The sequence below is a fragment of the Cavia porcellus genome, unplaced genomic scaffold (genome assembly GCF_034190915.1).
Source record: "Cavia porcellus strain 051 isolate PalLab524CR breed Dunkin Hartley unplaced genomic scaffold, mCavPor4.1 scaffold_7, whole genome shotgun sequence".
NCBI lineage: Eukaryota > Metazoa > Chordata > Mammalia > Rodentia > Caviidae > Cavia > Cavia porcellus.
This window is the reverse complement of record NW_026947490.1, coordinates 37,113,048-37,134,633: the sequence shown is the minus strand read 5'-3', so window position 1 is coordinate 37,134,633 and position 21,586 is coordinate 37,113,048. Positions and strand designations below refer to the sequence as shown.

Here is a 21,586-nt window from a genome sequence, read left to right as displayed (position 1 = left end):
TTCAACCCTACAGAAAGTATTGCAGGATATTCTAAAAAAAGAAAAATACAAAGAACCCAGAAATAGTGGCGGGGAGGCCACAACGAATGGAGCAGAGAACAAAATGAAGAAGACAAACTGACAGCTACTGACAGAATAAGAGCTCAACAGAAATGAGGCAGAGAAGATTGGATGATAGGAACAGCTATTTTGGAGAAAATGACATCTTAATAGGTAATACTGATTTAGTATCATCTTGTTTTGAAGTCTCATCTAGCTTTTGTCCTTCTGTCTCCAATGGTCTAAATAGGTTGTATCTTATTGGATTTTATTATGTATGATAGTATAAGCAAAAACCTTTTAAAGACAAGGAGATTATACAGAAACCATTGTTCATTTTCTGTTAGTCGATTCTAAATACTCTGTAATGCTGTCATTCTCTTAAATGGTTTTACATTGTTTTGATATACTTAATGCTACAGTATACGAAGTTGTACTCAAGGATTTCAAGGAAAGAGACAATATGGTAACTACTTTTAGGTCAGGATTATCTGGTGGTGAAACACTATTCTGCTTAAATGATTATGTTTTGATCTGTGCTGCTTCGTTGTTATGCCCTCTTTTATCTCAATCTCCACTCCATTATTTACTTTTTTATTTTTATCCTTTTAAAGGAAAAAAAATAGCAGGATATATTATAGTAACCCACTTTGACTTTCCATTACCTCGATTTAAAGCCCTGTATTACTCTCACCATCTGGTTTTTAACTGAGGTTCCCCTATTCTGTTTTGCTGGATAGTATCAGGTTCGAGGCATCAGCTGTGAAGATAATGAGATTCATTATAACGCCCATTCTCGTTGACTTTTATCTACTTTTGAAGACCTACAATGTCTCCAATGTTTTGGTTTTGTCGGTTTTATTCTTTACTGTTTTGTTCAATTGTATTATAACTAACGATATAGGCAATTCTATTAGAGACAGCGGGAGGCATTATGGTAACCATTGTTGATCACCCTGTATTATGTTTTTACATTATCTATTATGTCCACCCTTTTGACTTGACCGATTCTGTTCTGTTATGTTATATTTGGTTTTACTCTCTTCCAAAAAAGTAATAAGAACCGTGGGAGCAATGAAACCCAAAATGTGTAATAGTCATTGTACCAAAGAGAGGAAAAGAAAGTGCTCTAAACTATATAACTGCATGTATATTTAAGTGTATAAGATAGAAAATGATATCACAGAGTTTTATTGGATCATTGAACAGAACTGTTTGCAGTATCATTGATGGAATGTCCACTTTACAAGCTTTAATTTTGTGACTTGAACAATTATTTCTAAGATGACAATATGTAATCCATTAACTAGTGATTTCCTACTGTTCATTTTTTTCTGTAAATCTGTATAACTTGTACCCTTTCTCTGCTTTTTTTTCTTTTCTCCTTAAATAAAATTTAAAAAAATAGATCTATTCAACAAAAAAACCAACAGTGAAATATCAGAACCAAACTACTGAACAAATGGACTTAGTAGACATCTATAGAGTGTTCCAGCCCACAGTATCAGAATACACATTGTTTTCAGCTATACATGGGACATGTATAGCTCCAAAACAGATGATAGACTAGCTCACAGAACACGCTTAAAGTAAATGGAAAGAAACTGAAATTATCCTATGCATATTATCAGATTATAGTGCAACGAAATTGGAAATAGATGGCACAAGAAGCCAGAAGAACTTTATAAATGCATGGAAATTAAACAGCACCCTCCTAAAAAACTAATGGGTCACAGATGAAATTAAAGAAGAAATTAGACAATTTTTACAGTTGAATAACAACAATATGACATACTGGAACTTATAGGATACAATGAAAGCAATCTTAAAAGGAAAATTTATAGCAGTAAATACACATATCAAGAAAACAAGAAGCACATATAAACAACTTAACAATGATTCTCAAACTTCTAGAAAAAGAAGAGCAGGCTAAGCCAAGAGCTCATACAAGGGAGGAAATTATATCAACCCTAGCAAAAAGTAAAGCATTGGAAACTATAAATAAGTAAATAAATAAATAAAAGAATCAATGAATCAAAAAGGTGTTTCTTTGAAAGATTAAATAAAGTTGATAAACCCTTAGCCAACCTTATTAAAAAAAAGACTCAAATACACACAATTAGGAATGAAAAGGATGAAATCATAACAGAGCCTGCAAAAATTCAGATCATCTATGTCTACTTTGAAAACTTGTATTCTAGTAAGATGGAAAATACAGAAGAATAAGATTGAAGATATAATTAAAAACCCCCCAACAAAGAGAAGCCCAGGCTCTAACAGATTCACTGCTAAATTCTGTAAGAAATTTAGAGACAAACTAACACCACTACTCAAACTCTTTAATGAAATTGAAAGGGAAGTAATATTCCCAAATTCATTCCTGGAAGTAAGCATTACTCTGATACCAAACCGAGAAGGATCCAACTAAAAAAGACAATTACAGGCCAATTTTCCTAATGAATAGAGAAGCAAAAATTCTCAATAAGATACTAGCAAACAGAATGTATCAAGAAGATCATACATACTTCCAAACCCATTATACAGATTTAATGCAATTCTGATCAAAATTCCAACAGTGTATCAAACAGAATTATAGAAAACAATCCTAAAAATTCATTTGGAACCAGAAGAGACCTAGAACACCAAAGGCAATTCTGAGCAACAAACAAAGGTACAGCAGGTGCCTTTACAATCATAGACTTGAACTTATATCGCAAAGCTACTGTGATAAAATCAGCATGGTACTTGCAAAAAAACAAACAAAAAAACAAAAACAAAAAACCAGGTACAAGGAACAACAGAACAGATTAAAAGATGCAGAAACAATTCTAGTCACTTTATTTTTGACAAAGGTGCCAAACACATTCACTGGGAGAAAGCCTCTTTAAAAAATGGTGCTGGCAAAACTGGCTCTACACATGCTTAAGATTAAAACTGGACCTATATCTTTCATCATGCACTAAGCTAAAATCAGAATGGATCAAAAATCTTAATATTAAAACAGAAACATTAAATCTCCTGAAAGATACAGTAGGTAAAACTCTTGAAGACATAAGTGTAGGCAAAGATTTTATTAACAAAACTCTGACTGCACAGGAACTATCACAAAGAATCAACAACTGGGATCTCACCCTATTGAAAAGCTTTTGCAGAGCAAGAGAAACCAGCAATAGGGTGAAAAGACAACACAAAACGTGGGAGAAAATGTTTGCTAGCTGTTCCTCAGACAAAGGACTAACTCTAACTTAAAAGCATCAGTCCTCCCAGATTTAAAGACCCAATCCAAAAATGAGCATCTGAGATGAATACACACTTCTCAGATTTAGAAATACAAACTGCAAATAACTATGTGAAAAAATGTTCAACATCACTGGTCACTGGAAAGATATAAATTAAAACAACACTCAGATTCCACCTCACCCAGAAACAATGGTTAGTATCAAGAAATCAACCAATGGGCTGGGGATTTAGTTCAGCAGCATAAGCGCCTGCCTTGCAAGCACACGGTCGAATTCGATCCCCGGTACTGATAAAAAAAAAAAGAAAGAAATCAACCAATAATAAATGCCGGAGAGGCTGTGGAGAAAAAGGAACTCTTCTCCACTGTTGGTGGGAGTGCAGACTGGTGCAACTACTACAGATATCAATGTGGAGATTCCTCAAAAAAACTAGGACTAGAGGTCCCATTTGACCCAGCTATACCTTCTGGGTATCTTCACAAAAGAATTCAAAGTATCATGCCACAACAATATATGTACACCCATGTTATTGGCAGCACAAGTTTTAATAGCCAAATCTTAGAAATAGCCCAAATGCCCATCAGCTGATGAATGGATTAAGAAGAGGTGTTTTTTTTAATATAATGGAGCACTACTCTGCCATAAAGAAGCTTGAGATATCTCTAGGTAAATGAATCCACCTTGAGGCTATACTCTTCAGTGAAATAAATTGGACACCTATGAGTAAATACCACATTATTTCTTTGGCATGACACAGCAAAAGCATAAATGAGGATCAAAATATATATTAGCTGTTGTGAAATAGGAAGAAAATATGCAAATGGAGAGGGGAACAAGGTAGGTGGAAGCAAGAAAGGAAAGGAGAGAAAAATAAAATTTTAAAAAAAAGGAGAAAAGGAAAAAATGGAAACAAAGCTTTCTTTAAATTTCGAAGGATGGGAAGGGAGGGTAGGGGAATGGGGAAAAAAAAGAATCCAATTATATCATGTATAAATCCTCTGTGATGAATGTGATCATCATATGTATCTAAAACATACTAATAAAATCGGATTGAAGCAAAAAATTGTATTTTGAAATATGGTTTTGCTAAGTTGCCCAGACTGGGCTTGAACTTGCCATCCTTCTGCCTCAGCTCCTGAAGCACTGCGATTACAGTGTACAGCACAACTTCTGGCTGAAAAAGTCATTATTTGTTTTTTTGGTACCGAGGATTGAACTCACAACCCGAGCTGGCCAGGCAGGCATTTATACTTCTGAGCTAAATCCCCGGCCCAAAATGTCACTATTAACAGTAAAGCAGATCCTCAGGTTCATAAGCGTGATGATTGCGTGCTCATGCTCCATGCATGACATGTATCTCCTTTGAACCTTGTTACGACCTCGGCACATTATCCATCTGCCGAGAAAAAGAAATGGGGAAAAAAAAAAAAGGAAAAAAAAGCCTACACTGTAGCGGCTCTCAGTTCCGCATGCGGCCTACCTGGAAATCCTGTCTCTGGTTTTTGCAAAACACCCCATTTCTTTCCACTCCCTTCCTCCCCAGAGCACCATGGGAGACAAATGGCACGGGTGCTACCCAGAGACACAGGGAGCCTGCCCAGCACAGGAAGGCACAGGACATAGCAAAACCTGTGAGCAGCCAGAGGAGGACAGGCACCAGCCTGAAGCCAGGTCCACTGCACAGCGGGGCAGGCACTTACCCAGGGATACCAGGAGCCCGCAGTTCTCCAGCATCACCTCCTGATACAAGGTCCTCTGACCTGGGTCCAGCTGCCCCCACTCCTCTTGGGTGAAGGTCACGGTCACATCCTCAAACGTCACAGGTACCTGGAGGTCAAGCAAAGCTGTTAGCATTGCCTCAGCTACTGGACAGGCTGTTACATGGGGTTGGGCGGAAAAAGTACAGAGAGAACACAGCCCCACTGACACCACACATGTCGAGGGCCACGCTGTGTGCTGCGCTCAGGGTGGAGACTGCCTAAAGAAGGACAATGCTGGGCTGTGAGATGTGCACCGGGAGGGCTGTGGGGCCCCAGAACCCCTGAGGAGACAACAGCAGCAGCGTCCACGTCTCCCCATTCCAGCTAGGTACCCTTTCTTTACTGAGCACTTCCAATTCTTGAAAGTGACTAAAGGGGGCCCAGGATTTAGCTCAGCGGGTGTCAGCAATTGCCTTGTATGCTTGAGGTCGTGAGCTCTCCCCCGGGCGATACCCTTTGCCCAGGCCATTCTTTTATCCTCTCTCCATCATCACCATCACGGACAGGCAAGTGGCTTGGGCTGAAGGCGCTTCCCTTCCCCATCCACCTGGAGTCACCCAGCTCACTGTGACAGGCACGGTCTGAACGGGATCACCCTGGCACCCCAACTCCACAGTGAGCCTGACGGTAAAAGTGGTGCAGCAGCATTTTCACTTTGCTCCAAGTCCATTTCAGTCACCCTGAATGGACAGCACAGAGCCTTCATCACCGAGGACACAGGGGATAGGGGGGCGGGACAGGACCGCGGTCCTCTTCCCTGGAATCTCCCCAGGGAAAGCCCGCGAAAGACCGCCACGATTTTCCTGGCTGGGTCATGGTCTCCCGGCCTGAGTTCAGGACTCCCCAAGTCCGAGGATACCAGCGGTCGAGACGCCCCGCGCTGGAGCGACCCTGGGAGGTTGGGACCCCCGCGTCCCGCTGCTCCCGGCCGTACAGTAGCAGGCTGGAACTCCCGCCTACTCACCAGCGCGCGGCCGGGCAGCGCGGCCGCTGCCATCCCGTGCGCCACCCTCGGGCTCCTCGCGTGTCCTCCTCCGGCCGCCGTCCCGAGCGAAAGTGGCACACCGGTCCGGCCGGCGCGGGGCTGAGCGCGGCGAGGAGACGCCACAGGGGAACTCGTGTCTTAGAGAGGAACCTTAGCAGGCACCAAGGTGGGCGGGGCTGCCCAGCTCCTTCCCCGCCCGATACGCGCCAAGACGCCCAGGAAGGGTCACTGCCACGAAGTTCCGTCACTCAACCGCCCAGGATTGAACAGGGGAGGCAAATGTCGTCAGCAGCCAATAGCCAGGAAGTCCCGCCCCCGACACCGCCTGGCATGAGATCCAGGGCCATCATTGGTCCAAAGGTCACGGGCACGTGAGGCGGGGCCTTCTGGGTATTGTAGTTTTCCGTCCTGCCGAAAGAGGGGAGGCGCGCCACGCCCCCAAGGTGCCCTCCGTGTGCTAGGCTGCTGGTGACCCCACAGCTGCCGCGGCCTTGCTCCGGTAGGAGTAACCTGGGAACGGGGACAGCGAGGACCAGCGGTGAGAGCGGACAGTCCTCTGACGGGAAAGTCAAGGCTCCTACAAAGGTGGCACTGCCCCTCGGCGGATGCGGCCGCTCATCCCCGCCGGATCGTGCTCCTGGATTCTCTCAGGGCGGACCACGCGGGAGGAGCCCGATTCCGGGCGGCGCGCGCTGTCATCCTGGTGCCCGGAGGCCGCAGGCGATCATCGCAAGTTCAAGCCCAGCAGGGCAACTTAGCATCACACACACACACACACACACACACACACACACACACACACACACACGGTAATCAAGGCCTCGAGCGCCCCCATCTTATTGGCCGCCGGAACCCAACGCCTCTGCACCTAGTATTTGGTGCCCAGCACCGGAATTGTGGGTTAGCTTCTACCTGCGCGCAGCCTGGAGTCCAGGCGGCTGTTGGGGGCGGGGAGGGGGAGGGCGGGACGCGGCCGGGCATGAGCGTGGCCTGTTCCGGCGAAGCTAACCGTCGGGACGCCCGTGATGCAGGAGCGCGCAAAGCGGTTCTGACCGGAAAGCGCTGTGATGGCACGAGTTTCCGTAGGTTCTGGGCAGCAATGCCCTGAGAGCCCAGGAGGCCGGCGGGGACCTCGCGCTTCGCCCTCCCTTCGACGCGCACCCCTAGAAAGGTGCAGCCTTGCACCTTTGCTCAGGACCCGACCCACTCTTCGTTCAGGACGGAACCTGGAAGAGCCCACGGCACGCGGGTCGCCCACAGAGCCCGCACCAGGCAGAGTAACGAGCCAAGGGGCCGGTCACCCCCGGCATCCTGACCCCCGGGGACCCGCGTCCACCCGGGGGCCTAGGATAGAGCCTTGCTCCCGCTTTTATGCGGTTTCTATCCTACAGGGCAACTTCTCCCTGGCAGCCAGCACAGAGCAAAGCTACAGAAGCAAAGACAGAGATTAGCGGGAAATGAGAAGTGATCAAGGCCACAGGGCCTTGACACCCGCCTTTCCACATCAGCCGGCCCAGCTGAGTTCACCCGCCGTAGGAATATGGGGCCATCAGAGCCAGGATCTCTTCTGGGACCACAGCTGCTAGGGACTTACCAAAGTGGCTCAGCTGTAGTCACCCCCTAGCCATCCTGCTTCACCCCTGGAGTGGCCTCCTCTCCGTTTCTGTAGAAATGGCTCACTGAACCAAGGAACCAAGGTCCTTCTTGTCTCAAACGAAAAATTGGGCAAGGCAAACCAAAAAGGGTGCCAAATGTTTATTTCAAAGGTGAGGGGTGAAGGGATAAGGGTAGCACAAAAGAGAGGGCAAAAGCAAAAATCAAAGTGTACCCCGCACCCAAGAGATGTAGAGTGGGCTTCCAAGAGGACCCCCAAAGCAAGCTGTGGGGCACCTGGTCACCTTGCCATCCATGTTTTCTGGGAGCTGGAGAGGTTCTCCATGTGGGGTCCTGAGAGCCATAGGGCATCGCCCTGGGACCCTGAAACAGATGGGTCCTGTCTACTTCTCTGGCCGCCTTTGGCTTGCCCTACCTCCTCCAGCACTTTGGCTCTCTGGGTCTCCTTTCCAGGAAGTGCCAGGCACCAGAAGGGGAGGGTTCATTCATGGCCAAAGCAGGAGGCTGGCTGCAGGGTTACAGCTGGAAGATAGGGATACTGAGGGGGAGTGACAGGGAGACCTCCTCCTGAGTAGCTGGAGCTTCCCAGAAGTCATCACCCTCACTTCCCTCCTTTCATGGCCTGGAAGGTGGCAGAGGAGAGAGGCTGGGCAGGTCAAGGCTGAGTTCCCAGTAAACCATTTCTCAGATCTTAGACGTGTCTAAGATCTGACCCACGGCTTAAGATAGCAAAGCTGGGACACAAGATGAAGACAGAGAGGCTCCTCCCTTCTGTTCTCATCCTGGTCACCCTGAGGTGTCTGCTAAAATCACTGACTCTTTACGTGGGCCCACAGAGGGTCACAGAGATGAGCTCCCTGGTCTCAGGAAGTCTTGGTTGACAAACCACAGGGCCAAATTCCATTATTCACCAAAACGAGACATGAATAATATAAATAGGGGAGAACACCTAGTAGGTGTATTTCTGTTAATTTGTGTAACAGGCAAGGTCCATGAATTGTAGTAGTCAGGAAATATATAGCAGGAGGTTAAAGATGTGTCCTTGTGATTCCTGCCTCCTGTCATTCTTCTCACCTGTTTGTCCCTGCCCCTCAACTTCACATGCAGCATTACATAGAAATTCTAAAGGTTTTCTAGTGCTGTCTGGTGAATATTTATTAAAACCCACTGCAGCCCAGTGTGGCAGTGCACACCTGTGATCCCAGCATTCTGGAGGCTGAGGCAGGCAGACTGACAGTCTGAACCCACCCTGGGCAACTTAGAGAGACCCATCTCAAAATAAAATCAGAAAAAGGACTGGAAATGTAGCTCAGTGTGACTTCAGTCCCTGAGTTTGATCCACAGGACAGAACAAATAGATAATAGCAAAATTCCCTGTGCACCTTGGGGTGGAGGTGTAGCTCAGTGGTGGGACATCGGCCTATGGGGTGCATGAGGGGCTGGGTTCAGTTCCCAGTACCGGGGCAGGAAGGAGGAGCTGAACACAAAGCAGTGTGAAGCAGGTGATCCAAGAGATAAATCCCTGCCATAGAAACAAGCCAGGAACCAAACAGATTGCCCATTTATAAATCCACTCACTATAGTCAGCTGGCTTTTTTCCTTTTTATTTTAAGGGGAATGAAACCCTACTGAGCAAAACAGAGTAAAGCCAATCAAAACAAAGCAGTGAAAGTGGAACAGAACTTCAAAACAGGACAACAGGAAATCAACACTGGCTACCATAATACATCTTTCAGTCCTCACAATAGTTGTCTATACCATCACACACAGCAAAATCAAACAAAGCAAAACAGAATAAAACCAATCAAAAGAGAACATTGAATAAAACAAAACAATAGATCAGAACAAAACAGTGAGGATAATACTGGACTTCAAAAATGAGACAGAAGGAAATCCTGTTTGTTATGTTGCATACTGTCATCTTCCTAGGAGATGCTCACACTACCAGCCTTAGGCCTGCAAAGTCAGCCAAAGAATACAAACATTTAGTTGTTTTTGTATCTTTATTGCTACCAATTCAGCCTGTCCACCCAACCAGCTGGTTGCCTGGGGATGGAGGGTCTTGATTCTCAGCCTGTGTACCCCTCAGCCCCAGGGAAAGGCAATCTGGCTTCTCTCTTCCTGGGCCCCGCCTGGTTTGCCTGGCCAAAGGAAGATCAAGCTAGCTTCCTGTGTGCTCCCCAGAGACCCAGCATGTCCTCTGCTGAATCACAGGAACATCGGACTGGTTGATTTTTGACAAAGGGAGCAAGAACAAGAAGTAAGGCTGGAGCTGGGCGTGGTGGCTCACGCCTGTAATTCCAACACTCCGGAGGCTGAGGTGGGAGGATCCTTACGAGTTCGAGTTCGAGACCAGCCTGGGCTACAAAGTGAGCTCAAGGCCAGCCTGAACTGCATAGCGAGACCCCATCTCAAAAAAGACAAAAAAAAAAAAAAAAAAAAAAAAAAAAGTAAGGCTGGTCTCCTTACTGTGTTTGTGGTGTTAGAAATACCCACAGGAGTACACATTTCAAACTTTATCTCAGCCTAAAGCAAAGACAACTTCAAAATGAATTAAATACATGAGCATGAGACTTGAAGCTGACTGGGGGTGGTGGTACATGCCTGTAATCCCAGCATGTGGGAGGCTGAGGCAGGAGGATTGTCATGAGTTGGAGGCCAGCCTGGGCTACATAGTGAGAGCCTATTTCAAAAAAAAAAAAAAAAAAAAAGACTCAAAGTTGTAAAACAACTAGAAGAAAATGGGGGAAAGGTTCTTTCTCTTTTTTCAGTATTGGACCTTCGGATAGAACCACATCCATGGCTCTTCTTATTTCTTGCTGAGCTTGGCTTGAACTTGCAATCCTCCTGTCTCAGCCTTGGGAAGAACTGCTTTTATATTTTTCAAATTAAGTTTATCAGTACAGTTTAGATACACACAATGATCATACTCAACATGGAGACTCTGTACCTGTATATAATATATTTTCATTTCTCTTTTTTTCCAGGCCCCTCCAGGTACAAGATTCTGGGCACTGGTCTGTGAAATAAGCATTTTAGATGTAACACCAAAAGCTCTGGCTACAGGAGTGGAAACAGTGGTGCTTCGTGAGACCAGTAAGCGTCTGTCCCACAGAGGAGGGAACTGGAGGACAGAGCAACCTGCAGAATTAGGAAACAGGTTTGGAATTTATAGACTGTGTATAAGGTGAATGATAGGTCTTGCCAGCCTGGGACTCAGCTGTCTGTAACATGACATCTGCCCAGTTTGGTACCTGACCCAGAGAAACAACTGATCCCTCCAAGGGATAATAAACCTCTTGCTTCCTTTCTGCACTGAGTCCTCTCCAATCCCACACCTCCACAACCCCCCAAAGCCTTCTTTCTGTCTCTTGTCTTACACAAGTTAATATGTCATCTTGCCCACCTCTCAAACTCCTCCTCCAGCCAGACCTGTAAAAGTAGCCCCACTTGTTTGTTCTCCTTTGAGAGCTTCTGTCCTCCCTGCCCTGTGAAGCATTACAGGCCTCCTCCTTTGTCTCCTTCTTATCTCTCATTTTTCTCTGTGCTGTTTTGATTCAGATTGAGTGCCAGAAATATTCAATCAGTTGATATCTAAAAGATACAAGGGGCTCCTATAAATCAACAGCAACAAAACAAAGCACGCATAGGAAATGTGTGTTTTTTACAGGCTGTCAAAATGGCTCCTTCCTCTAACCTATTGGCACATTTTAGATAAGCATAATGATAACATTCTGCATGGGGAACTTGTACCTGTATATAACATATCTTGCTTCTATTTTTTTTCTCATTTCCCTCCCTTTAGCCTCCTTCTAGTCCTTATTCAAAAAAACTTTGTGTTTTTTTTCCCTTTCCCCTTCTTTTCTTTCCCTCTTCCCCTCACTGTTCCCCTTCTCATTTGAACATTTTCTTCCCCTTTCCCATTATCTATTATACAGTTAACACTCCTTTGGTTTTATTTGTTTGTTTGGAGACAACAAGGTCTTTTTGTGTAGGCCAGGGTGGCCTTGAACTCACTACTTAATCTGGGCTGGCCTCCAATTTGTGGTGATTCTCCTGCTTCAGCCTCCTGAGTACTAGGATTACTGGAGTGTACTACTGTGCTTGGCTATTTTTAATGCTCTTAATCACCAGGAAGATGCAAATCAAAGTCAGTTCTGGAGATGTAACTGAAAGTAATGTGATCACAGCTAACGCTGCTTTGATGACATAACTTCAATTTTCTAATTCAGAAGTCTCGTCGCAGCTCCTACCAGGAGTCCCAGCTACTTGGGAGACTGAGGCAGAAGGACCACATATTCAGGCCACCCTGGACAACAGCGAGATCCTTTCTCAAAACAAAGATTAACGTGTCTGGGACGAAGTTCAGCAGTACAGAGTGTGTTTCTACCATGTGTGCCAAGGCGCTGGGTTCTACCCTGGGAGCTGCCGAAAACAATTAAGCCGAAGCTGTGTGTACTATTCTTTCTGGAGGAAGCCCGCTTTTTTTTTGGTCCTTTTTTTCTTTTTGAGACTGTCTCATTATGCAGGCTTTCAACTCACAGGGATCCTCCTGCCTCGGCCTCCTGAGTGCTGGGATTACAGGTGTGTGTCACCATGCCAAGTATGAAACCTTTTTAAAGAATTTGCACTTTGAAACAGGGTCTTGCTAAATTGCCCTGGCTGGGCTCAAATTTGTGATCTTCCTATCTTAACTCCCCAAAGTGCTGGGATTACAGGCAGGTGCCATAAACCCCAGCTAAAATTAGTGATTATTTTTAGGTAAGTGATTTTTAAAGTCAACTAAAAGGCAAGGAAGTTAAAGTAAATTAAACAGTTTAATAATTAAAGATTAAAATAAAATATAGACAGTAGAAAGCCAGGTGATAGATCTTTTGGAAAAAGAACAGAGATCAAGAGACAGAGGGAAGGGGAGAGAAAGGACAGGTCAAAAGAATCAGAATGTATGGTGTACAGGAATCAGCTTCTCGCGGTGAATCCGAAGTGCTATAGGTAGACACGCACCAGTGAAATAAAAATTTGGAAGGAAAAAATGGGTAAAACACCCAAACATGCAGGATGTCCTCAGTGTGATAGTTTAGGCGTAAGAGGTAGTATAAATTGGTGTAAATGATTCAATCTCTATAAGCCGAAGAAAAAGAATCCACCATAGTGTTTAGATTAAGAGGTCTCATGACAGCTGGGCGTGGAGGCACACACCTGTAATCTTCTCATTATGGGAGGCTGAAGCAGGAGGCTTTCAAGTTTGAGCCCAGCCTGGGCAGTTCAGGATTTAGCAGGACACAATGTGAAAAAAAAAAAAAAAAAAGTAGGGATCTGGGGCTGTGGCTCAGGCAGAAGCCGGGGTTTAATTCCTGGAATCACAGAGAGGGTGAGATTAACAAGGCAGAGCTCCCTCCCCCGCCACCCAGGGTGGGGCCTGGCCCAGAGGATAAAACGCTCCAAGGGTCACTCTGTCCACCGATGCTGCCCCACAGGACGCTCCAGACATGGCCCAGAGGGACCCCTCCAAGGGTAAGCTCACCTCCCGCCTGACAGGCTGCATTTGTTTCACACAAAATTGGGCTGATAATGCAGTGAGTCTGAGAAGTCAGTGCAGTTCTGTTTTTTAGTTTATTTACTGATTTTATGGCGCTGGAGATTGAACCCTAGGCTTTCCCACTGAGCTACATCCCCAGTCCTTTTCTCCTTTTGCATTTTGAGACAAGATCTTGCTAAGTCTGTGAGTTGCCCAGGCTGGGTTTGCATTTCAGATCCTTCTGCCTCAGCCTCTCAAGTTAAAATTCTGGGATTCTAGGAGTGGCCCACCGCACCCAGCTGAATTCTGTTTTTAAACTTCTAATGCCCACCTGAGAGTAAGGAAGAGAGTCTCTGGTGTGGTGTTAGGGAAATGTGCTGTTTTCTGTACACTGGAGCATGGAGGATTATAGGAAGGTGAAGTGTTCAGGAACTGAAAAAGACAAACCATGCACTGGGATTGCAGAGGAGAGGAAGTGATGGGTGGGGAAAAAAAAACACAGAGAGATGGGGTGGGGGACTCAGTGACAGGAGGCAGTGCCCAGTTTGGAGGTGAAAATGTCTCTTTTCATTTTGGTTTTTTGAGACTGAGTCTCATTGTGTAGGCAAGGCTGGCCTCAAACTCAATCCTCCTGCTTCAGCCTCCTGAGCACTGGATTGGACCTGGGTCTGGACTCTGGTTTCCCCCTTGTGCCGCGTGTCTGTCAGGCAGGAAATGCTGCAGGCTTTAACCTCCCACCCTGGCCACTTCTCTCCGGACCCCTCTGCTTCTGTCCTAGTCTGAGTTGGTCTCTGCACAATGCTGTCTTAGAATAATGGTGGATTTTGTCCCTAAACTGCTTGAAATCATGGCTTGGGCCTGGTGGGATGCTCATCTGTAATCCTTGCACTCTGGGAGGCTGAGGCAGGAAGACTGAAAGTTTGAGCCTAGCCTGAGCAATCTAGTGACTTACTTAGCTTCTGTCTCAAAATTAAAGAGTGAAAAAGGGCTGGGGATATAGCTCAGTGCGAAGGCGGGTTCAGTTCCAGTACTGCAAGAACAAACACTGTAACCTGAGGGCTGGAGATGGAGCTCAGTGGCAGAGGCCCTGGGTCTCATCCTGACACTAAGCAGATACCCAAGTGCCCGCTGTGCGCTCAACTCCCGGCCTGCGTTCCTTGCCATAGGAGCAGTCACCATGCGGTAGACTGAGTGTCCCTTTTTTGAGACAGGGTCTCACTACATATCCCAGGCTGGCCTGGAAGCCATGGTGATCCTCCTGTCTCAGCCTTCCACATGCTGGCTTGCAGGTATGCGCAGATCGTCCAGCTAGACCATACCTGCACCAGTTGACCTGCCACCTCCTGGGTCGCCACGAGGCCTGAATCTGGAACTGGCTTTTGCTAGGCGCCTATCCTCCCTGAACAAATGAAAGCTTGTTTTCAATGTGGTGCTGGGGACAGAACCTGGGGCATCTACACAGAGCTACATCCCCAACCCTTTTAAATTTTTTAAAAGACAGAGATAGGGTCTTCCTCAGTTGCCAGGCTGGGCTTCAACTTGCGATCCTCCTGCCTGGGCCTCCCAGAGTGCTGGGATGACACATCACCACCGAAGCACCTGGAGTCAAGTGTTTTTAAAAATGCCCTAGCAAAGGCGGCGTCTGCCTGCCACTGTAAGCAATGCATGCCTGAGAGGGGCTGGACCTGGAACATGGAGAGCGGAAGCAGGGTGCCTGAATCACAGACTCCCAGACTCTTCATATTTTAAGGGTTCAAGAGAGACCACACTTTCCGCCCCTTCCACTCCCCTCCCCTCTCCTGCCATTCTCCTCTCTCCCCCTCCTCCTCCCCACCCCAGGAGCTCACTATGTAGCCCAGGCTGGCCTTGATCTCCAGTGATCCTCCTGCCTCAGCCTCTGGGTGCTGGGATTATGGTGTGCACACCTGACTGTGCACCTCTTGACTCTGTTGCCCCTGATCCACATGAGCATCCCTTCAGTTTTCCATGGTCCCTGATGCCCCACTGTCACCTTAGGAGCAGAAGTCCGGGTCCCCCTGGCATACTGAAGCCTGGAGGGTGAACCAGAGTCGTTCCAGCCGGCTCACATGGGTTCGCACGGGAGGCTGAAGCGAGAGGCAGCGTTGGCCCAAGTGTGGGTCTATAAACTGGCAACTGACTGCTTCCTGCTTCCCAGCCTTCCTTGAGTCTGCTAAAACAGACTGCAGGCGTAAGTGCACAGCGTTCACAGAGGAGCAGCTGAAAATCCTCACTGCTGCCTTTGACCAGAAGCCTTACCCAGGCTTTGCTACCAGACAGAAGCTGGCTCTGGAATTCGGAATGCTGGTCCAGGTCAGTCACAGGCTCTGCATGTAGGCCAGAAGTGGAATGAAGAGAGCAAAACAAGTGCGGAAAGCTGAGGCAGGAGGATCTTGAGTTTGAGGCCAGCAGGGGATACACTCACAGTGCGCTAAGGGCTTTGCTCAGAGTCCTCAGTGACATGCAGAATAAACCATGCAGTGCTGCTCTGAGCCTCACTTCAGAGAGAGAGATGCCAGCCATGTGCCACAGCCAGGAGGCTGAGGCAGGAACAAGCTGGTGGGGATCCTCAGAGAGGGAGATGGCCGCGGTTGTCTCGGTTTGCTTTGGGCTTTTTGTTTTGTTTCTTTTATTTGCAGTGAGAGGTGCTGCCGCTGGTCTTTATAATGTGCAGGGACTGCAGAAACTGCCTAGTCACAGACGATGACAACTGGATTTCCTTTATTTTTGAGGCAGGGTCTCCGTATGCAGTTCAGGCTGACCTTGAACTCACTATGTAGCCCAGGCTGGCCTCAAACTCATGGTGATCCTCCTGCCTCAGCCTCCTGAGTTCTGGGACTACAGGCATGCACCCCACACCTGGCCCTGTTTTGTTTTCTGAGACAGGGTGTCACAAAATTACTGTCACATGGGCAGGGCAGCTTTCCTGACTCACTCATTCATGTACTTTTCGAAGCAGGGCCTCACTAGGTGCCCAGCCTGGCTACCTAGGGAAACATGTGAGGATCCTCCTGCCTGAGCCTCCTCAGCGCACCACGGCACCAGCTCCATGGGAAGGCCTCTCTTAAGCCCGCCATGTCGGGGATGTTTAAGGGTGGAGGTTGCCTTGTGGTCCTTAGTTCTCTGGGTCTGGATAAGAACAGCACGACTTGAGAGCTGGGTTTAATCTTCAGCACTGCATGAAGTGCACTCACACACACACACACACACACATAGCCCCACTCACGCACACTCACCCCGCCCCCACTCACACCTACTCACACTCACTCTCACTCCCACTCTCGGGGCCCGGGGTCCGGTGCTCCCATTGGCCCTGTCCTCCTCCATGCACCTGTTGGGTCCGTGCCCACTGACTTGCCTGGAGCCAGGGGGCCTGGGCCTGCGGTAGAGTTTTCCATCTCTATCAGCCCACGCGTGCCATACATATGACCACGTCCCCGCCGTGTAACACATCTGCATTCTTCTCAGCCCCTCGCCCTCCTTACTCCCCTCCATCTGCTTCCCCTCGGGAAAGATGGCTCCGTCTCCCTCCTTCTGTTCTCTACCTTTTATCTATCTTTGCTCTTTACTTGTATTTTGGGTTTCTCATACAAGAGAAACCATGCAACCTGTAAGCCCGTGTCTCACTTACTCTGCTTTAACACCGTGTGTGCCCTGGTGGTCTTGAGGTGCATCTGTTTTCCTATCAATCAATCCTTCTTCATGGCAGAGTAGTACTCTGTGGCATACACACCCTGTTTTTTCTCCCATCCATCTGTTGACGGACAGGCGGAGTACAGAGTCTCAGACTTACTTACCTTGTGTCCTCTCAACTTTCCTCCTGGCGTGGGCAGCGACAGGTATGGGTTCTGGGTCACAGCAACCGTCCTGATGCACCCTCCTCTGTGCCCACAGGTCAGGAGGCCAAGTGGCATCGCACCAGATACAGCATGGTGCAGCTGTGGGTCCTGAAACAGCCATTTCTGAGCCACCCCTACCCCGAGCTGGGCTCCCAACAGCAGCTGGCCCAGGAGCTCAGCGTTCCGGAGATTTCCATCCAGGTGAATGGGGCAGAGTGAGCGTCCTGGGCCCAGTAGGATGAGGCTGCTCTGCACTGAAGGTCCCCCTGCCCCATCCCCATGTCCTGTGGCAGGCACTGAATGGTGACCAGTATCGCTGCTGAGCAGAGCAGGACAGGGTGATGGCGTTGGCCCCAAGGTGCGCTGTGGAGCTCAGGCATGGAGTCACCGTCCTGGGCACCAGCTCCTCAGTTATGGGACACCCCACCCACGCAGCAGGGCACAACTGCTACCCTAGCACTCTGGGAGGCTGAGGCAGGGGCATTGCTCGTCGGAGCCCAGCATCGGCACCTTAGTGAGACCTCGTCTCAAAATCAAAAATTAAAGCGGTGGGGAGGGGGTGTTGCTCAGTGTGAAGGTCCTGGGCTCCATCCCCAGTACAGCAAGGGGTGGGGAAAGGAATACAATTCTGTTTAGGCCAGGGCTCTCTCCTTCAGCAGTTAGTGAACCTGCGGGCTGCAGCCCTGGGCTCCTCCTCCCTCTCCTGCCCCTCTCTGCCTCCCTGCTGAGAACCCATCCTACAGGGCCCCAGTTTGGGTGTTGCCCCTGCAGGCCGTGTTGGACTTTCGCCACCATGGGAACACTGGGGCCCCAGCGGTGACGCAGGGGTCCCGACCTCATCCACTCCTGTTGTTGGTGGCAAGGAGGAAGGGGCTCCCCACCTGGGGCTGGGGTGTCTTCCTGAAGGATCCTCCTCCAGGGTGTCCCTGGGCCACATGGGGCAGAAGGGAGGGAGAGGCCACAGCACAGGATGGGCACAGAGCTTTCCGTGGACCCACATCACCTGCCAGATGCACCTGAGGATCAGAGCTTGCATGGCCTCCCTGCCGGTCAGCCTTCGGGCACTCTAGGCGCCCCACTCAGTTCTTCCTTTTCTTGCCTCCCTCAGAACTGGTTCTGAAATCAGAGATCCAGACTCTTCTCCTGGAGAAGAGAGACTCTCTGCCCCACCCCCCAGCAGCAGAACAGGACCGAGGCCCCCTCCAGGGGAGCTAGGAACAAGTCAGAGGGTGATGCCTACAGGGTAAGGTCGTCAAGGTCTGCAGTGACCAATCACAGAGCTCCCGGGATGAAATACAGCGAGAGGGTGAGAATATGAAGAGACAAAGCTGGGGTCTGGTGGAGCCCTCTCTCTGGATGGGAGGACAGGAACTGCCCCTTGCCTTAGGAGAGTTTGTTTTTACACTCAGCAGCACAGTTTCTCCCAGTCCTTGCTGCCTAGAAACCCATTGTGTAGTCGTCTAGGGGCTTGGTGTTTCTCTGGGGTGAAGCAGCTTCTTCCTGTGGCTTCCCAAGGGCGCTCCTTGTTCCTGGGATGGCCATGCTCCGGCCCTGTGTGTGATCAGTTTCCAGCTACGGGGCTCCTCACAGGTCCCCACCCCGGGTCTAACTCTCCAGGAGCCTGCAGCCCGGGAGACTCCTGCCCGGTGAGGCTGTGGTGGTGTGAGTTTGCTTCTCACTGTCCCTGGAGGGATCACAGTGCTCAGCTGCTGAGGGTGCAGTGCAGAGTGGGGTGTAGCATGGGCCAGGCCATGGGCGTGAGGTCCGGGAACGACCCATCTTAGCTTTCTTAGAGGCCAAGGCTCCTGCTGCACAGGAATTACCCGCTGCAGGGGTATCTCCCAGGCCTTCCTTAGGTGGTGTCACCAGCACCTTACCCTAGAGCAGTGATGAGAACAGATCAGGTAACAGACAGATGGACAGATAGACAGATGGGAGGACATTGTCTCCGCACGTGCAGCTCAGCCCCATTGCAAGCAAGGAACCCACTCTGGGGCACCTGTCTGATCCTGGCCTCTCACCTGGGAGCCCCTGGTGCTTACGGAGCAGAGGTCCAGGTCCACTTCAAGCTGGGCACTCCTTCCTGGCTCTTCACAGGCAGATGCAGGAGGTGCCAGTGGCACCAGCTTCACCAAGAGCCTGACTGGGCCTGGTCATGTGGACCCCTCACTGTATGGAACGTCCTGAGTGGGGTCTGTGACACTCCCACACCATCTTGGGGTCTCCCCCACTGCAGAGGCCTCAGAGCTCACAAGAGGGGGACACAGGGCTTCAGGAGGCAGAGACAGCTACAAAAGGCACCATAAACCCTGCATGGTGATATACCAGGAGGCTGAGGCAGGAGGATCACTTTGAGTTTGACAAGGCCAGTCTGGGCCACGTGGCAAGACATTGTCTTTAAAAAATATGTTAACAAGAAAAAGTAAATACTGAAAGAGGAAAGGAGACTGGGATGCAGGTCAGTGGTAGAGGATGTGCTTAGCATGTAAGGATGTGTGAGCCAAGCAGAAAGACAGATAGACAGAGACAGAGAGACACAGGGAGACACAGGGATGGACCACAGAGAGACACAGAGACAGAGACACAAGAACAGACCACAGAGAGAGTCAGAGACAGACAGAGAGACAGACACAGGGACAGACCACAAAGAGAGACAGAGACAGACAGACAGAGATAGACAAGCACAGAGAAAGAGAGACACAGAGGCAGAGACATGGGCACAGAGAGGCAGAGAGGGAGGACTGCCTGCCCACAGGGGATATAAGTGGCCCGGGACCATGGGAAGTGCCATCTGAGCCCATAAGGGCACAGACAGAGTGGGCACAGCCACAGAGGCGGAGTCGACGGGGCGCTCCTTCTCCTGCTGCCCACTCTCTGTTAAGGACAGGCCTCCTCCCAGCGTGCTTCGAGGACTTGATTCAGGACCGAGTCACCCCATGGAGGATGCCTTTACCTCTGCCTGTGCTGCCTGCGCCCCACCCCATCCCCAGGAGGCCCCTGTGTCCCGTGTGTGACCTGGTCCACAGGAGCTGTTGTGGAGTTCCCGCCACCTGCCATGCCTTTCCTGCTTGCACACGGCATGTCAATTGAACTCTATGCTGCAGCTTGGCTGGGGATTCGGACTCTTGCAATGCCGCCCACCACCACATTCAGATCATTACAGCTGCCTTCCAGAGTCCTCAGTGTGCAGTCTTCCATCTGGGCAGACACTGACTTTTTTCTGCTACATGGCTTGTACTTCCTCTAGTCTGCTTCCTGTGTGTTGAGTGACTCCTAAGCAGGTCTGGCTCAGCCCTGGGCATGCTCTCCAATGCTCCTTGGAATCCCCGCTCAGCTGTACCCGGCACCCTCCTGTGACACACGTGGCATAGCAGTACCAGCTGCCACAGCAACCTGAGCTTCTGGTCACACTCAGCCTGTACTGGAAACTCCCCACGGGAGGCCTCCATGTGACCTTAGAAATGAAATATGTGTGTGTGTGTGGAGGGGGGGCACTCAGGATTGAACCCAGGGCCTTTGAATCCTTAGCCATCTCTAATTTTCTAAAAGGTTTTATTTTGCCAGGCATGGTGGTGCACACCTGTCATTCCAGCACTCGGGAAGCTGAGGCAGGATTGCTGCTTACTTGAGGTTAGTCTGGACTACATGGTGAGACCCTGTCCCAAAACCAAACCAAACCAAACCAAACCAAAACACATACATTTGTGAAAGCATATCTCAAAAATTATGACTTAGCTTAGTAAGTGCTCGGAGGAAAACAGTTCTGTGTGCCTTGCCCATGTGTGCTAAAATATGTTCTTTTGTCCAGTTTTAATGGTGGCCCTTGAAAGGGATGATCTTAACAAAAAATTATTTTTTTTTTTTGAGATAAGGTCTCACCATGCAGTTCAGGCTGAACTTGAACTTACCGTGTAGCCCAGGCTGGTCTCAAATTCATAGTATCCTCCTGCCTCAGCCTCCCCAGTGCTGGGATGACAGGCGTGTGCCACCATGCCAATAAGTACTTGGATCTTTATTCATTCATCTGTTGATGGGCACTGGGACTGTTTCCAAGATCTGTTATGAAATACGCTGCTGTAAACATGGGTGTGCATGTATCACTGCGGTACGGTGCCTTTAACTCTTTGGGAAGAGGATTACCTGGCTTAAGTGGGACTCAGTTTTCTGAGGCATCTTCACGGTGATTCAGTACCCCCAGCAGTGAGGGAAGACTACAGAGCTGGGCTGCGCTCCCGCTCCGGTTAGGCTGCCCGGGCTCTTGCTGGACTCTGCAGCCGGCAGAGCCATTGCCCAGCAGAGGGCGCCCGCGGGGTTACCCTGCACCCACACAGCTGCTCACAGCCTACGGAGCAGGCTGCGACTTTAGACCCGGTCCGCTCCTAACCCTAACCTTGGCCCTGCGCTCAGGTCCGGCCAGACCCTGACCCCGCCTCGCCCCCTCCCTCAGCCCAGGCTCCCCCACGCCGGGTGTGGGTGCAACACCGGCCGGGTCCTCCCCGCCCTGCTGACTTCCACACGCGGCTCCCCGCTGCACTCGGGCAAACCCACGGCTGGACTTCCCAGCCCCAACTCTT

At 49.2% G+C, this 21,586-nt stretch overlaps 2 protein-coding genes, 1 long non-coding RNA gene and 1 other non-coding gene across 9 annotated transcripts in view; 3 read left to right on the top strand and 1 right to left on the bottom strand.

The window, feature by feature from the left end:
* The window catches only part of LOC100717600 (zinc finger protein 264), a 30,466-nt gene extending 24,170 nt beyond the window's left edge, over positions 1-6,296 (bottom strand). For 5 of the 6 annotated variants that reach the window (XR_010048486.1, XR_010048488.1, XR_010048489.1 and 2 more), the window contains exons 1-2: positions 6,003-6,296; positions 4,979-5,105 (exon numbers count right to left, since the gene is read on the bottom strand). Coding sequence is in view for 1 of the 6 variants with exons in the window: in XM_013155372.3 (XP_013010826.1) it covers positions 4,979-5,105; positions 6,003-6,035 (160 nt within the window). In the remaining 5 variants the exon portion in view is untranslated. The remainder of the gene's footprint in view (positions 1-4,978; positions 5,106-6,002) is intronic. The other variant, XR_010048490.1, reaches the window with a different exon arrangement.
* LOC111757581 (small nucleolar RNA U13) lies at positions 4,579-4,680 on the top strand. The gene has a single exon (XR_002791894.1). It is a non-coding gene; the product is annotated as a small nucleolar RNA U13 (small nucleolar RNA).
* Positions 6,297-6,947: 651 nt separating the features above from the next.
* LOC134476692 (uncharacterized) lies at positions 6,948-12,779 on the top strand. Its single transcript, XR_010048502.1, has 2 exons — positions 6,948-7,789; positions 10,625-12,779. It is a non-coding gene; the product is annotated as an uncharacterized LOC134476692 (long non-coding RNA).
* Positions 12,780-14,332: 1,553 nt separating this feature from the next.
* On the top strand, positions 14,333-21,109 carry Duxa (double homeobox A). Its single transcript, XM_063254045.1, has 3 exons — positions 14,333-14,337; positions 15,267-15,502; positions 17,068-21,109. Exons 1-3 carry the CDS (start codon positions 14,333-14,335, stop codon positions 17,229-17,231), a joined length of 405 nt encoding a protein of 134 aa, XP_063110115.1. The 3' UTR covers positions 17,232-21,109.
* Positions 21,110-21,586: the final 477 nt, after the last annotated feature.

Coding starts and splice junctions, on each gene's coding strand:
- Duxa (XM_063254045.1), top strand. Junction 15,503..17,067: donor CCAGGTCAGTCACAGGCTCT/GCATGTAGGCCA, acceptor CTGTGCCCACAG/GTCAGGAGGCCAAGTGGCAT.